General features: G+C 39.5%; 1 protein-coding gene across 2 annotated transcripts in view; it reads left to right on the top strand.

The window, feature by feature from the left end:
- Window positions 1-17,494, top strand: part of LOC134535481 (uncharacterized) — a 105,645-nt gene that overhangs the window by 60,875 nt on the left and 27,276 nt on the right. For both annotated transcript variants that reach the window (XM_063374597.1, XM_063374596.1), the window contains exons 3-9: window positions 4,497-4,686; window positions 6,731-6,804; window positions 8,171-8,386; window positions 9,148-9,281; window positions 15,213-15,297; window positions 16,247-16,342; window positions 16,674-16,846. In XM_063374597.1, the coding sequence (XP_063230667.1) occupies window positions 4,497-4,686; window positions 6,731-6,804; window positions 8,171-8,386; window positions 9,148-9,281; window positions 15,213-15,297; window positions 16,247-16,342; window positions 16,674-16,846 (968 nt within the window). The remainder of the gene's footprint in view (window positions 1-4,496; window positions 4,687-6,730; window positions 6,805-8,170; window positions 8,387-9,147; window positions 9,282-15,212; window positions 15,298-16,246; window positions 16,343-16,673; window positions 16,847-17,494) is intronic.

Here is a 17,494-nt window from a genome sequence, read left to right as displayed (position 1 = left end):
GAGATCAAATTTCAATGGTATAACGTTTTAGTTAAATGTACTATTTACGTTATTTTAGGTTAAATCCACGAATGAAATCATAAAAATTAAACATGAAATTCTTATTATTAAATTACACAAATATTACTGTATTATACAAATATCATTGGTATGTACTAATTATTGTATGTTATGAAATGAATTGAATTGAAGATAACGAGCAGAAACACAGTGGACATGGTGTGTTGAACTACTAACATGGCGGATGGTGGTAGCGCCAGTGAAGTACAGGCTCGTGCAGTAGTGAGTCCCCCAGCCAGCACAGAGCCGCAGCATAGGGGAAGCCTTCTTTTCACAGACGAGAGAGCCAAACGTCCGGTCGTGCTTCGAGGGTTTTTTTTTTGTTAATTGTAACTCATGATAACTAATGGTCAATTAGGTTAGGTTAGCTACATTATAAATACTTTAAAACATTGTGGACGGTTGATTTGGTTAGGATAGCTACATTAAAGATACTGTGAAATCATGTAAACGGTTTCCTAGCCCTGGATAGCTACATATTAAAAAGTTATTTGCTAAGCAACCATAAAATTATCTTACAGTATTTTTAATGCAGCTATACTTACCTAATATAACCAACCATCCACAATGTTTTAAAGTATTTATAATGTGGCTAACCTATCCTAATGGACCGCAAAATTTAATGCCGCACCGGTTTATACAATGAGATAAAACGGGGGGGGGGGGGGGGGGGGGAATGCTATCATGAACTTCGGGAACTTAGGGTGTGGCTTGTTTTTTTTCCTAACCAAACTAAGTGTGTAAGGGAGGGGTCTAGGTAGGGAAGACTCTAAGTGCGTCTCAGGGCAAGCCCTATACGCTCTAAACATGCGGGTTTTTAACCATGCCGTGCGTGGCTCTCGTCTGTGAGATGAAGGCTTCGCCGCTGTCCCCCCCTGTGGTAGGGCGGCCAGGCAGGGCGGCAGTGGGGGGTGCAGGGGGTGGTGGCAGACCTGGAGACTGGCACGGCGCTCCCCGTGACCCAGCCTCCCCCCTTCCCTCCTTCCACCTGACCGCCATCACGCAACAAGCGCAGAGTAGCTGTGATGTTCAGTACAAGCTTCACTTCACACGTGCACATTATCTTCACTCTTGAATCGCTTAGAGCAGCCGGCGTTTTATATTGTACCGTACTTCATATTGAGTTGTTGGCGTTGTTCGTCTCAGTTCGTGCCATGGGCCGGCCGTCAGCAGGCACCAGCACGATGACGTGTCTGCGACCACACCAAGGCCAGCGCCAGTCCTCGCCGGGCATTCGTGTAGTCGCAGACAGGACACTTAGTGCACTTCTTCGTGAAGTACTCTTCGAAATAACCAAGAGTGCCGACGCTCGAAACACTTAAATACTGACAACCAAATTCCTTAATCAAGTGATCTAAATATTTCATATAATGTCACACAATTTACAGTAAAACACAAAACCTTTTTTTTTATTTGAAAATAACTTGGTTTTAATTATTTTCTTGAATACAATTTTTGGGAAGCAAAAATTCTTCAAATGAGAGAATGGTTTTATGAAGTAGATGAATGAGTAGATATATGTAGTAGATGTGCCTTCCCGGAGCAAGTGGTCTCTGACAGGCATGACGTCAGCACGAGACGAGCTGTGTTGCTCCAGGCTCGCGCACAATGGTTATCAGTCTCAAAATATGTCTTACGCGGAAAAAAAAGTACACGTATTTTCCTTCAGTCCTTCTTTTCTTTATTATCTGTTAATACTGTTTGGCAGGCAGACTTGTTTCTTGCTTGAAATGTTTGTACCAGTGTGCAACGCTGTGTTCTGAAGGTGCATGTTGTGGTTCCACTTTTCGAGTGCGCAATAACGTATTGTTTTGTGTTTGTCTTTGCAAGCCTAACAAGAGGAAGATTGTGAAGGTGAGTGCCCTAGACTATGATCACATCTAGTGACATGGGCGTATCGAGCAAACAGTGTGATGGAGCAGTTAAGTCTGTCTAGGTGTTTACTTCGTTAACATTGTGTTTAATGAGAGTTTCGTATAAAAATGGACTTATTTCTTAAACTCTGTTTAATGTTATATTTAGGTTACAGTTCAGCATTTTAGATTTATTTGGGAGCTTTTTCGGGGTTAAATCCATTGCAATAACTTGAAAGTTAAAAAAGTTGGAGTGTTGAGAATGCTGATCCCAAACCAACTGCGATCTCCCATAAGAAAGCATGTTTTAAATGTCAAGTGCCTATTCAAATCAAGAATTTTGGTTTGCTAAATGATGTTATCTTTTAGAAAGTGTCATTCTTTCAAATGTGATTTTGTTTAAATGCGGTAATTGTTTCTAATCTAACAAGAGGAGGGTATGAGTGGGGGCTCATGTGTGTGAGAAGCAGGCAGGTGAAACATCTAGTCTGAGCGAGCCATGAGAAGCGAGGAAAAGATTTTAAAGTATGTTTATAAACTTTTTTTTTCAATTATCGTCAGTTCATTGGCTTGTTGCAGTGGTCAGACGCAATATGCGGACTACAATCAGTGGCTCATGTGTGTGTATGTGTATTTTCATATTGTTGCATTGTTACATTGTTGTGGGTATAAGATGAAAACTCCATCACGACAACAACAAAAAAGGGGGTTGTCTTTAAGGTCGGTTTACGGACGATAATTTTACTTGATAACGTCATAAGAAAACATTGATGAAAAATTGCATACTTTTTAATTTTCAAATATTATTTACAGTATTTTGCAAATTTAATTTAAATCATTTGTTTAAATATAATCACTAACAATTAGTTAAAAAGCCCGCCTTAACCTGTTTGATATTATAGAAGATTTTCTCGCACGGTGGTTGGCCGGTTCTTGCACGCTCGGCTCAGGCGGAACGTGACAATTTTTCGTGCGTGCAGCCGGCGTTCATCGATTTATAAGACGTTATCACGTCAAAAACAAGTTTTCATTCGGCGTGTACATGATGTGCATATAATACGTCTATCCCCGAAAATGTGAAAGCCTATACAAAGCCCTAACTAAGCGGATCCTGGACACGTGTTTCAACTGCCAGTACAAGATATCAAGGGGTAACGGGGAGGGGCTGAATTTAAATATTCAGCACAGATCGTTTATTTTAGGTGCATTTAAAGGTGAACACACAAGAAAACTGAGATTCAAAAAGAAAGAAATGATATCAGGATACATTTAATTAATGCACTTCTCAATAACAAATACTTATAGACGTGCAAACAGTCCTAGAGAAAAAACAACTCTTTATACAACTTGTTATAAAGGCTCTGCGCGGAACACCGCGCATGCGCCAACCCTGGGAGGGGAGGCTAGAAGCTTTGAATATATATACTGTATAGAAGTCGCGAGTGGATAGGATTTACTCTACGTCTTTCAAAAGCGTATGATGAGCAGCTTGGGAACTTCACCGCTGCAGTGCGCTGCCGTAACGCCCTGTATCGTCTTAGTTGTTATTTACACGTTAGAGCGCAGCACTGTCGCCCGCTGTCATTCCCCCGCAACCCCCATCCCATCATTCACTGCAGCTCAAGGTCGTTCAACGTGAGGGGGAAGGGGTGTTTGAAGAGTTCGACACTTGTCCGCTAGGGACCACCACAAGTCGATGCCCTAGAGATGGTGGCGATTGCGGCGGTGAATTAACCAACTACCCCAAACCGTATTAGAAATGTTAACCTGGGCTGGCGACTTCTATACTATATATATATATATATATATATATATATATATATATATATATATATATATTCAAAGCTAGAGATTTTGAATTGCAGCTTAAATTAATTAATTAACTAAAAAAAAATTCCTTTTTCGTAATTTTAAGTGGGCTGGCTGGCAGCCTGGCGGGAAACGACTAAAGTCGCCACCGAAACAACCAGCGCCACCCAAAACAATGCGGACAGCAATGTCCAAGCCCCCAACCCCCCCGCATGGTAGACTCTTTTCTACTCTGTCCAACTCTTCTTCCAGATCCATCCTTCTGTTTTCCCGTAAGCCTCCTGCTTGATACTAATGCATGAAGTTTTGCATCCCGCATGTCAGAGCCCAGGGTTTTCCCTGTGTCTATGCAGGTTTTACCTGGGCCCAACTTATCTAGTTTTTAGTCTAGAATAGTCAGTGAGGGGAGTTAGTCATGGCGCCAATCGCTGCCATGGCTGGCCAATCCCCTCCTAGCACATGATGCATGCTACCCCTCCTGCATGGCTAATACCCTGCATGATTAGAGCGTATGGGCTTCGGCCTGAGACGCACTTAGTCTCCCTCCCTAACCCGGAACCCTCCCCAACACACTTAGATTTAATTTAGGTTAGGAAAAAAAATAAAAATATATTCAAAGCTAGAAGCGAAGCGCATCACGACAAGGGGGGAGGGAACAGGGGGGTGGGAGAGGCCGCTGACGCCTCGGCGCGCTGTTTGAAAGTAGCAACTGAAGATAAGGCTCGTGGCAGGAGCAGCACAGCTGCATGTCTGCATGGTGTGGCGTGTGCGCAGGAGTTCTCGGACAGCACGTCCAGCCACAGCGTGTCGGCGGCGGCTGTGGCCGGCTCGAGCGCCGAGCTGACCGTGTTCCCGCCCCCCGCGGTGCGCTTCGAGCCGCTGCCCGCGGTCCCGGGGCGCCGCCCCCCGGCGCTGAGCGCGGCGCTGCGCCCCGGCCCGGACCTCACGGCGCGCGACTGGTTCCGTGAGTGCCCGCAGTGTTCCTTCAAGGCATTCACTCAACATGATTAACTAAACTAAAAAATATAGTTTCTAATCAGTTTTAATACATATATTAGAATTCCTCAACCTAACAGCTTTTTTTTTTTTTTTTTTACACACATGAGCTGGATTCATTTTGTAGCATTATTAGACTAAATCTTACTATATATAATTAGCAGTAGCAATGTATAATAAAAATATTTTGCTAATAAACTTCTCGCCGTTAAAAACTTACGCCCGCGAGTATTTTTTTTTTTTACTTTCTCCGAGCCACACCGAATTCGAATGCGTATTATCCGTCACTTTTACATCTTTGGTAAAAACTACTCAAAATGATCGTAAGTGTCCTACAAGCAAAATCCTTGTACACTTTCCTTTAAACTAGTTTCTTCTTTCAGTGGACATTGATTTACTATTTTATAATGTTTTGCGAAAAAGTGTGTGTCTGAAAAAAAAGGGGAGGGGGCAGGCGAAACGAATGAAAGTTCACAGCTGTAACATGAATGTTTTAAAGCTCGCGTGCATTTAGTGGTAAACTGTGAGCACAGAAGCTGACTTGATAAACTGTTCCTCAGCAGTCACTTGCTCGCGGTGGGGCGTACCATCAGACACCACTCACACACCAGAGACCGTTTCTCTCAGCACCCTCGCAAGCAGTGGTTTGCCCGCTGAACCTCCCCTCCCCCGGTCACAGCATTCTGCCAAGCTAAAAGTTCATAATACAGAAATATAAATTATACTACTTTCATATTAAAAAAAAAACCTTTTGGTTCATTGCAGAAACTGTCTTTCAAGTAGTACCAATTTAAACAAAAAAAATCACCAAGGTCAAATGCAGCTACCTAAGTTTAAAAAAAAGAACTACATACAAAAATATTAATATTTAAAAATGTGAAAAACAGGAAAATTTAAATACAACAAAAGACCAACAGCCATAAAAAAGGGTATCAAACAGTAAACTAACACTAGGTCACACACACGTATGGCCAAAATCAACTTTTGGCTGTAAGTAATGGAGTCCATGCTGAAATTATCAGTGTCTTGCCTGTTTTTTTTTTTTTTTTTTTTTTTTTTTCCCAGTGACTGTGTAATTATGTTGGCTATCTTAACAAGTTTCTGAAATCATCTGTAATTCTGAATGTATCCCCTCACTGAAACCTGGCATGAGTGAGCGAGTGGATGTTACTCACTCTCTGTGTTCGACCCTCGCGACTCAGAATAGTGAAGGCCGATTACCAACCTTTATGAATCCAACTGCCAGTTTGTGTCTTGCATGATCTATTTATTTGCCTCTTCTTTTATGATTGAATGCCTTTTATTTTTGTGATGGAATGTAAGTACAAGAAACTGAACATTTTATCATTAAAGATACAACTCTCATATAAAGCAGTATAAAGTACTATCTACTAATGTAATTTCTGAAAGTCTGTGATATTGTATCCAGTATTGGAGTGTGTGTGAGTGTGGTGTTTGCTACTGTTGCGAAACTGGTATCCCGTGACACGCAACCTGTGTGGGTGGGCTGCGGGTTCAAACCCCGGTTGCAGCAGTCTGCTTCTTGACCTCGTGGTTAGCTTTGATATAATCAAGTCAGCATGTAACAATGTTTCTGAATGAAACCCACCATCATGTAGACCGCAGACATGACGGGAAGAACGCTAACTTGGGATTGTGTGCCCTCTCCTTACAGCATTAGTATATCCATTGATCTCAGTTGGATGCACTTAAAGCAATCAGAAACCAACTCTCATTTCTTCATTTTGGGAATATGGCTGGAAAAAATGATATGAACATGTGTTTGTTATTTTGAAACGAATCAATGTGTATAATAAGTGTTTCAAATTATGAGGCCTGGATTTAAGTGTAAAATTTGATTTGGTAAGTAAGCTTTGTGAAGGTAGCCTTGGAGCAAAAAAAAAATATGTCGTTTTGGTAGTTGGTTCCTTGTTGCCGTTGTGCTGCAAACGGGCAGTGTGTGTGCCGTGTCGAGCTGTGTGTGCCGTGTCGAGGTGTGCCGTATGTTGCAGAGGCCCCGCACGCCAACTTCCCGCGCCACCAGCTCAAGTACGTGCGTGAGCTGGGTCGCGGCTGGTTCGGCCGGGTGAGTACCGCCCTCCTCCACCAGCTGTCTCCTCTGTCGAGACCACCAGTTATTGCTGTAGCACTTCAACATAGCCAACATTGCGGGAATTCAGTTTCATTTTTTTGGTTACATGATTGTGACAAGAAGAACAAAACAATGATAAAAGGCCAGATGATAAATAAGTATTTACTGCCCTGTGATGTTTCAGACATTATCTGTGGTGATTGCAGGGCATCTTTGTTGATAGCATACTTCTGGAATGTATGGGTCAGATTGGGGATTTAAAAATATATATATTCCCCCAAGTTTTTGAAGAATGGCTGTAGCAACAACACAACTTTTTTTGGTTATGGCGAATGGTCCCACAAATCCTAATCAAAATAAATCTGTAAATTTGTCGTTTGTAATTATTCTCCGATTGAGTGAAAATCGGCTGAATACCAATTTTTACTTGAGCATCATGCAAATCCCATTTCTTTCTGTGTCTTAGTCAATTTATTCTTAATTTCCCTGCAATATATTTGTTAAATTTGTGGTCTGTAATGATTTTCTGTCTGTTCTCCAGTTTCATAGATCTGTCTCTTGTGTCACATGTGCCTCGTTTCAATTCATTAGATGAATTAAGCAATAAACATACATTTACAAACCCAAGCAATTTTCTCAAAACTATTAAGCTCTTATTTTCTCTGTTTTCAAACAGAAAAATTAGCTTTTACTTATTTTTTTACTGCACCAACTAATGATAAAAAGTTGAAAAATCAATAAAGCATACTTTATTGATGTTTCTATACCTCCAATTATTTCAAAGAAATAATTTTACTATAACACACAAGTTTTGTGTTGGTTGTAGAATTTTATATATTTTGTTCATAATGATTTATGTAAAAATTATAACTAGAGACCCGACAAATTCGCGGGTTCAGTGACCTCCAGGATTGACTCCAATATCCTCTAGACACTCGGGCAAATACCAACTGTTCATTGGCTGCTGACTTGTGAGTCGTCTCGACTGGGTGTCTGTGATTCGACACTTCTATGAGTGATGGGTCTCTAATTGGCCCTCAGTCCACCAGATTAACAGTGAACCAATGACAGAAGCAGCACTAAGGTATAATTATTTGAATTTTTGCATAACACGAAATGAACCCGCAAATTTTACGGGTCTCTAATTATAACACATAGGTTTGGTTCATTAACTGTAGACATCTGTATACCTTTATAACTTAAAATATTATATATTGTTTTGATCTTGCAACAGTATGTACACACAATCTCTCTGTAGACCTGTTATTTGAGTTGTATATTCTGTGGAGACCTGAGAAGCGTGCAGCGTGGAAGAACGGGAGAGGCAGTGGACCTGAGGGGCACGGACGCATGCCGGCAGGTGGTGGCGGGCGAGGCGCAGGGCCTGGCCGGCGGGGAGCCCACCTGCTCCGTGGTGGTGAAGATCCTGCACGAGGACGCCACGGCCACGGACCAGATGTTGTTCCTGCACGAGGCGCGGCCGTACCGCGACCTGCGCCACCCCAACGTGCTGCGGCTGGCCGGGCGCTGCCTGGAGACGGAGCCCTTCCTGCTGGTGCTGGAGGCCTGCCCCGGCGTGAGTCGCTACCTCGCGGCGCCGACAGTTTCATTTTGTTACTTATTACTAGAAATAATGTATTACAGTATACTCCCTATTATCCGCGCATGCTACGAAAAAATACAGCACGTATGTAAATATGTATTTTATTACACGTGAGCAAATTTGAACTCTACTGAGAAGTGCATTGTGTGCAGTGTGCAGTAAAACGCCACAGGCCCTCTCGGAACACACGCAGTGGGCTGGCATGCGTTGCTATTTTTGTCTCTGTCGCACTTTGTTTCCAGTCGTATGGTTGAGCACTTATTAATTATTTAGTAAAATACTAAAATTTTAGCATCATTTAAAATGTTTTTACTGTTGATTGTAACTTTTACTGTACATAAATGTTTAGACTTTTAAGTTGAAATTAATGTTTCCTTTTTTGTTTCTCATTTTCTGCTCTTTTGCGAATTATCCGCGATTTTCACTATCCGCTGTGGCCCTGCCACTTAATTTCACGGATAATCAGGAGTGTACTGTATTTTGTTTTATTACAGTTATGAATTAAAAAGTTTTTTTTCCCCTTTAATTCTGGTTATGAATAAGAAATAAGCTGTAGCACACTTATTTTTACTAAAAAAATTTTACATAACTACGGCTTAAAAATTTCTAAAAATCTAACTGAAAACATTTTAAAAATAGGCAGTCAAATAGATAGTTTGACACTGCCGGCTGGCTGTCTGCACTGAGGTGCACAAGGAAGCGGGCCGGAGGGTGGCAGAGTGTTGTCTGCGCAGGGAGACCTGAAGAGCTTCCTCACCACCAACGCAGCGACGGCGGACGCCCTGAACCAGCAGGGAGTCACGCTGCAGATGGCGTGCCACATCGCCGCCGGGCTGCACCACATGCTGGACCAGGGCTTCGTGCACACGTCAGTACTGCCAACTGCTCCCTGCCACAGTGTTCCATGTTGCTGACAATATACATACATTACAAACACTTGCAAATCACAAATATTAATTGCTGGTAAACACAGGGTATGATAAGAAGAATAATTCGTGGATAGACTAGAAGTGTGCTCGTAATGCATCTGCGAACAATCGGAAAACCGACAATCGAAACTACTTGCCACATGTTTCTTGCATGAGATCGATTAACTCCCGTTAATTTATATATATATATATATATATATATATAGGGCCATTCCATGAAAATTAGGAATTTTTTTTAATTTAAATGTTTTTTTTTCTGGTTGAGAAAACATTACGTAAAAGATTTTAAAGTTATGGTCTTTGACAAACCATGTTGAATTTTGACTCATTTAACATTGAACAGCTGTTTTATTGATTCTAATGTGGCTGCTATTCAACTGTTTCTATTTTGCTCATAGAGAGGCTACTTTCAGGTTCTTTGGTAAGTACATGTCACATAAATGAATGTATATTTATATTTAAGTTCAAAATATAGGGTATGCACAAACATATTTCTTGCAAAAAAATAATTTAATAACATTTTATTGCTACTAAATTAATTATTAAATTGTGAGTGTTGAAGATGTCCCGTACGTGACAAATTTAGGTTATGTTTCATGTTTCATCAGGAACAAATTGTCATTATATCTTACTTATATAAATTCAAACTGTATTAGAATGCAGGTAGCTAACTTAATTTTTATATGTTTTAATTGCATTAAAAACAATAACAATTTTGAGATACAATCATGTCCCGTACGTGACGTCACCTACGGGACATATGAAAAATATAATGTTTTACCCAACATATGTAGAATATTCACCTATCTAAAATAACATATTATGTGTTACATAAATTTATTATTTAAATGTTTTACTTTTAGTAATCAATTTAATTGGTTTTCAGTGACAAAATGGAATATAAGAAGACAACAAGTGCTTCTCGGATGAAAAAAATGAGGGAAAAACAAAAGACTGCAGATCCAGATGGTTATCTTGAGAAGGAAAGGAAACGGATTGCAGAACTGAGAAAGAATAAGAAAAAGAAAATGACAGTGAAAGACAAGGCTGCCCAAAAAATTTATGAAAGAAATAGGAAAAGACTTCAGAGAGCAAAGAAAAATGCTAAAAATGCAGCAAAAGCAAACAGTTCTGATATGTCTTCCTCTGGCACACCTTACAGTTGCAAGCAGACATTATCAAAAGCAGTTTGGAAGACTGCAAGGGCCTTACCAAACTCACCACGAAAACAAAAAGCTGTTGTGACAGGTCTTGCTAAACGCATTGGTCTTCAACTGACTACAACAATGGAAGAAAGTATTGCTGGAACTAGAAACCGTTGTAAAGAAGAGACTTCTGTTATAAATTTTTTATATCGTCCAGATATAGTATACACATGCCCAGGGATGAAAGATGTATTAACTGTGTGGGAAAATGGAAAAAAAGTTAAATTACAAAAGCACTTTATGACTATGTTTCTGCATGAAGCATTTTATATATTCAAAGAAGAAAATCCAGATTATAAAATTAGTTACTCTAAATTTTGTAGTCTAAGGCCAAAAAATGTTTTGTTACTTAAAGAGACTCCTGCAGAGCAGTGTAAATGCAGAATACACGAGAACTTCATTTTAAAACTTAAGGCCTTAAAACATACATACAACAATGAATTTTGGAAAAATCTGTTGTGCAATGATTGCTTGAACTCTTTGTGTTGGCAGAACCTCTGTGAAGTTTGTAGTAATGGGAAACGAATGGTAGTCCCAAGAGAACCAGATTCTAAAACCACTTGGAAAGAATGGAAGAAAAATGATGAAAACAAAATAAAGTTAGTTATAAAAGAAGACTGTTTAGGTGATATATATGAAAAATTGATAGCAGATATGCCTAAAATGATGCTCCATGTAAACACCAAAAGAATACAACATGATGAGTTTGAGAAGGACAAAGCAAACGGTACAAAGCGTGTTCTGGAGGTTGATTTCGCAATGTCTTTCAGTTGTGAGTATCAAAATGAAATACAAAGTGCTTTGTGGTCTCGTGCTAGTGTTGTTTTATTCACTGCTGCTGTTTTTTGTAATGGAAATTGCAAAACTTATATACTTTTTCAGACACAAAAAATAAGGATAAGGACATAGTCTTTGTGTTCTTGGATTTCTTTTACACAGAAATACTTAAAGAAAATCATGCAATTTCTGAAGAAATAATTTGGAGTGATGGGCCCTCTTCAGAGTTTAAAAATAAATTCATGGTGAAAACATTGGAAATATTGAACCAGAAACACAACAGAACATTTACCTGGAAATACTTTGCGACATCTCATGGTAAAGGTGTAGTAGATGGTGTTGGTGGCAATATTAAACGCTTAGTAAGAATGAAAATGATGACGCAAGGGGAGGGATGCACAATACAGTCAGCTAAGGATTTTGCAGAAGTAGCTGCACAACTTGATACCAAAAGCCATTTATGGTATATAGAAGAGGACCACATTAGGAATGAAATTTTGTCCCAAAATCCTTGGAAAAATGTCCCTTCGATCCCAGGAATCAAGGAATTCCACATTATTACATGTAGCACTTCGTCAGGGTTCTATGCAAAAAACAATGAACTGTCTAGAAAAATTGCACTCTCCAATCCGAAAGGGAATCCATTCAACTTCCCTGGAAAATGGGTAGTCGTATGCTATGAAGGAAAAGAGTACCCTGGAGAAGTGGTGGATGCAAGCGGAGATCAAGTGCGGGTGTCAGTGATGGTCCCTACAGGTCCCCCACATCACTTCAAGTGGCCTCGACAACCAGACTGCATTTGTTATTTAAAAGAAGATGTAGCAAGAGAGATTTCTCCTCCAGTAGTGGTGAACAACAGAGGACTGTTTAAATTTATTGACATTTAAAGTGATCTTTATGACCATACAGAGTAACAGTTTTGTTATTAATTTTTTTTTTTAGTTAGGATATAGGCAGGTAGAACTACTCTATCATTTTATTTAGTTACATTTAATCAATTTCGTTTAACATTTCTCTATGAGTCAGGTTGTATAAATTTAATTTTTTTCAACACATCTTAATTTCAATAAAGAGCGCAGGCTTTCGCGGCCGTTGTCCGTACTTTCTAGGCTTCTGGGTTGTAGCCGCGTCAAAATCAAAGTTTTCATCGACGTTTCGGTCGACGTTAGTCACAATCATCAGGGAGAGATTAATTCAATTAATCTGCTCCCTGATGATGGCGACTGTAACGTCGACCGAAACGTCGATGAAAACTTTGATTTTGACGCGGCTACAACCCAGAAGCCTAGAAAGTACAACTTAATTTCATTTTCTACTGAAAAATTTATTCAGCACAATCTTACTAATGTAAATGTCCCATACGTGACAGCATTGTCCCGTACGTGACAAACAGAAAAAAAAAATTGTTTCTGATTCATTATTGGAGTTTTTTCATGCATTTATTGATGTCTGTTTTTCTTATTCTTATACGTTCTCACAAAAAATAATACAAGAATATCATGCTAGAATTCGGGCTAAAGTTTCAGTAAAACGTGTCCTCTTGAAACTAATGGTTGACTATATGTGTCCCATACGTGACGGTTACATTTGATAGCAATATATTGTTAACAAAGGTATTTCTTATCATGTCTTAAGCTGAAAATTTACACTAAATGTGTAACTTCTGTAGAAACCAAGAAAACACATGAATATACCCCTTATAATATAATTTTTCATAGAATTATCTGTATGAAAATTTTTACAAATGTCCCGTACGTGACAATGGAATGGCTCATATATATATTTAAATGTGCGATTATAAGAGCTATATTCTAACGTTTTAATGATATTTTGCGGTTCACAAAAATTTTCTGGATCAATATGCAGAGTAGCATGTTGTGGAAAATAAGGCGAATAGGAACTGAAGTGAAAGGTTGTTTGGTTTGTTATGTTAAATTAGGTTAGTTTAAGTTAAGTTAGCTGCATTATTAAAAAAAAAAAAATTTGTAATTTAAATATTTTAACAAACTTTTTTGTTATAATTATTGTAGCTGACTTGACTTAACCAAATTCCACTTTAGTATTATTTGTCTAATTTCCCAGAAGGTGTGACATGATGTGAAAAAAAAAAATTTAGTGGGAGTCATATTCTTATTCTTACTATTTGAATTTAATATTCATATTTGCGAATAATTTTATATTTTTTGTTTGTATTGGAGTCAAACTAAAAAACTGATATTTACATAGGCCTAGTTATTTTCAATAGGCGTGTTCGAAGCTTTAACTAAATAAATAAATTGAACCTTTTTTTTTAATATGTGATTCGACCTCGCCAGGAAATTTGCTATTCGTTGTATTTGGAGCTTTGATTGTGAAAGAAAGCTTTGCATCTGATGTGAAGCTATATTTTTGTTGTGAAGCTTTAAAACATGAAAGCCTGAAATTTGCTCATGAAAATATAAAGTTTTTTTGTATATGTTTTGCATGAATAAAGTTGGTTGCTTAAAAAATTCAAATGTGGCACTCAGGTTTGCTGTTATGAATGCTCAATATTAATATTATGCTGAGATAGTTTGTAATTTTTATTTGATGGTGGTGTATGTTGGGCCCAATCGGTTAATCACTTTGTGAGTTCAAACATTACAGATGTTAAATAATATTTTATTTTTTTTACTTCAATCCATTATTTTATAAAATATTTGTAATACAGCCTTTCTGAGAACAATATTTGCAATTTACTTAGCATCAAAAAACTAGTATTTGCACAGGTATAATTTTCAAATAAGAGTTGAAATGAATTTGAATAATTTATTCTTTTTGCATTGCAAATCCTTTACACAATTCTATGATGTGCCATAAATGAATCACTCAATTTTTCCACTCATTCCTCATAGTCCTGTGCCGTGTGAAATGTCCGTAGCAACCCTTGGTCACCGAGGTACTGAAGAATAATGTAACCAAGTTCTGGCGGGCCTGCACCTTACATGAGGCCCAGTTTCTCATTCAAAAGTCTGAAACTCAAAGAAAAAAAAATGGAAGTTAAAATGTACTGTGGCATGGCGCCGACCCCAGACGTGAAATGTTCCACATCTATTCACTCTTAAAATACTTCAGTGTTTTGTGAGCAGCTGCCCCATGTATCCTTTCAGCACAGTACTGGAACAATAACTGACGAGGCTGCGTAAGTACGTCAACTACCCAGGGAAGAGGCAGTCACGTGACCTTACTAACCAATCAACAGCACCTCTCACGTACAAGGACACGCCACTATTATAGCATCAAGGCGTTTCTGCGAAAAACAGACATAAAATTACAACTTTTTTTCTGATGGGTGGCATGAAAACCTGATGGTTTTACCATGACCCGTGGGAGCGAACACCTGCCGATTGTCCCATCGTAGGAGCACACGTCTCTCACCTGCCTCGTGTCCTTCGTTTTCCCGAAACAATACACAAATGTTCCAGAAACTTAACTAAAAACATGCAAAGGGAAGCACATGCAAAATACAGTTATAAAAGCAGCATTGAAGTGTAATAAAATGAACTAAGACATATGATTTCTCAATTAGTAACTTGACCAACAATGTGAAAACCAGTAAAAACATAATTAAGTTTGATTTATCAAATAAAATAATTGCTCAGAAACTACTACATAATATTAACAGCTGTAAAATAAAAATACAAAATTGGGTCACAATGACCTTGAACGTATACAACCAGCTGACAGCTGATTCATCTGAATTATACATATGTGTGTGTGTGTGTTTTTTTTTCTTCCCAAAAATATATCCTGAAACTTGGTGAAGGGCGGTAACCTGCAGAGCCACAGAGCGACAGTACAGTACCGTGTGAAGGGAAGCAGTGAACACACGGACACACACGGACATGCGTGGTTGTGATGTGTGCGCAGGGACCTGGCCGCTCGCAACTGCCTGGTTGCCTCCGACCTCACGGTGAAGATAGGCGACTACGGCATCGGCATAGAGACGTACAAGGTGAGGGCCTGCAGTTCCACTTGCTCGCGGATCACAGCTTTCAGCATATGCTAGCACCCACCCAAAAGTCCCTTTGTATAAAATTTACAACTTTTAGACTATTAGAATACTGCTAGTTCGTGGTTATATTCTGGTTAGATGTGTCAAGCTTCAATGCTTCCATTTAAAATTTGAACATATGCATACCTATTATCTACTCAATAATTACTGTAAAAAAAAAAACCCATAAACATTGTGTGCCTTTTCAATTATACAAACTGTAATACTACACCACAAAATTGAGTCCCGAAAAATAAACTTGTAGACATTGTGATAATTTTTTTGTACTTTTCAACCTGATATTTAGAAGAGATAAAAAAAAATGCATTTTTTTTTGCATACATGCTACATTCAAAGTAGTATAAATGAAAATTATTTTCTGAAGTATAAAACTAAATTCAGTGTGGACATTTGGACAGATATGAACTTCATTTATTTTTTTTACGAAGAAAAAATTTTTTTTTAAAATTCCCTTCCCCGGTAATCATCCTGACTAAGATGTGAGTTTGCGAAGTGATGAACTGTGGAGCGTGGCTTGGTGGCAGGGGCGTAGCCAGGGTGGGGGGAGGGGGGGGGGGGGTTTGGTGTTCAAACACCCCCCCCCCCCCCCCCCCCGCCCCCTCCCAATCTTTAGCACCAAATCTTTAATTAATTTCTTATTCATCACTCAAACAAATTTCATATTAAAATTAATAAAAATTTTACCATTACAATATTTAAATTTAAGAACCGAAAAATGCTATAATAGCACTATTTTACACTTTAAAATCCAAATTTTCCCGGGGGTGGACCCCTGGACCCTACGCTTTAATATGGAGGGGCCATGCTTCTTAACACCCCCCATACACAAATCCTGGCTACGCCACTGCTTGGTGGTGCCGTGCTAGTGTGTTGCCCGCGGGTGTTACAGGAGGACTACTACTGCGCGGGCGACGTGGCCCTGCCCATACGCTGGTGCGCGCCCGAGACGCTGCACTGCACGGACACTACCATCGAGACCAAGGAGGTGAGCTGTCCTTCGCGCCTCAGGTAGCGTGGCACAGCGATGCACGAGTGAGCCTCGTCATGAATTACTTACCAAAACTTTCATTCATGACCACCTTGTAATTACTGCAGATTGCACAGTAAAAAACCTGGTGAGATATTTCAGAATGACCTGACCAAACCAAATACATTCGAAAGACCAAATTACTATGTATTTATTGGTAACGTCAAAATTGGTGTAAATTAACTCTGCAGAAAAATTTTCTCAAGTAGATTTACATTGCCAGTTGTTTCAACACGGTCACTCTCAGTATGCTGGGAAGGTGTGCTGTGAGGGGAGTGTGGTGTCCCAGGTGACGGCGAGCGCCAACGTGTGGAGCCTGGGCGTGGTGCTGTGGGAGATCTGCCAGTTCGGGCGGCTGCCCTACGCCGAGCTGACGGACGAGGAGGTCATAGTGCAGGTGCTGGGGGAGCTGTCTCGCCGCCTGCCCTTGCCCTCCCTGCCCAGCCCGCACAGACACAACCTGTGAGTACCTGCGCTCCGTGGGGAGGGTTCCGGGTCAGGGAGGCAGACTGAGTGCATGCAGGAGGGGTAGCATGCATCACGTGCTAGGAGGGGGATTGGCCAGCCGTGGCAGCGATTGGCACCATGACTTGACTCCCCTCACTGACTATTCTAGACTAAAAACTAGATAAGTTGGGCCCAGGTAAAACCTGCATAGACACAGGGAAAACCCTGGGCTCTGACATTGCAGGATGCGAAATTTCATGCATTAATATCAAGCAGGAGTCTTAAAGGAAAACAGAAGGATGGATCTGGTAGAAGAGTTGGAAAGAGATTAATATACCTGGTAAACAAGTGGAGCTACAAAAAGATGCATGATTGTAGGGTTGAAGTATATAAAAAGGTTTTTAAAATTATTATTTATGTGTGCAGAGCAATAGTACAGAAATTAAAAAAAAAATTACATGGATTTGACTTGATTTCACACTTTAAAATACAGCTTATATCGTAACTTAAATGGCAAGTTGTTAAATTGAGTAGTTCTGAACTTTATTGTGATATTAAAATCAGGTTTTCCTTGCTCACTAAAATTATGGTATTCCATTATTAATAGTAATTATAATTAATATTCATGTAAAATTGAAAACTATCTGCAACAAATTTTTGTTC

The sequence above is a fragment of the Bacillus rossius genome, chromosome 8 (genome assembly GCF_032445375.1).
Source record: "Bacillus rossius redtenbacheri isolate Brsri chromosome 8, Brsri_v3, whole genome shotgun sequence".
In the NCBI taxonomy this organism is placed as follows: domain Eukaryota; kingdom Metazoa; phylum Arthropoda; class Insecta; order Phasmatodea; family Bacillidae; genus Bacillus; species Bacillus rossius.
The sequence above is the reverse complement of the archived record's forward strand: the minus strand, read 5'-3'. Positions and strand labels throughout refer to the sequence as shown.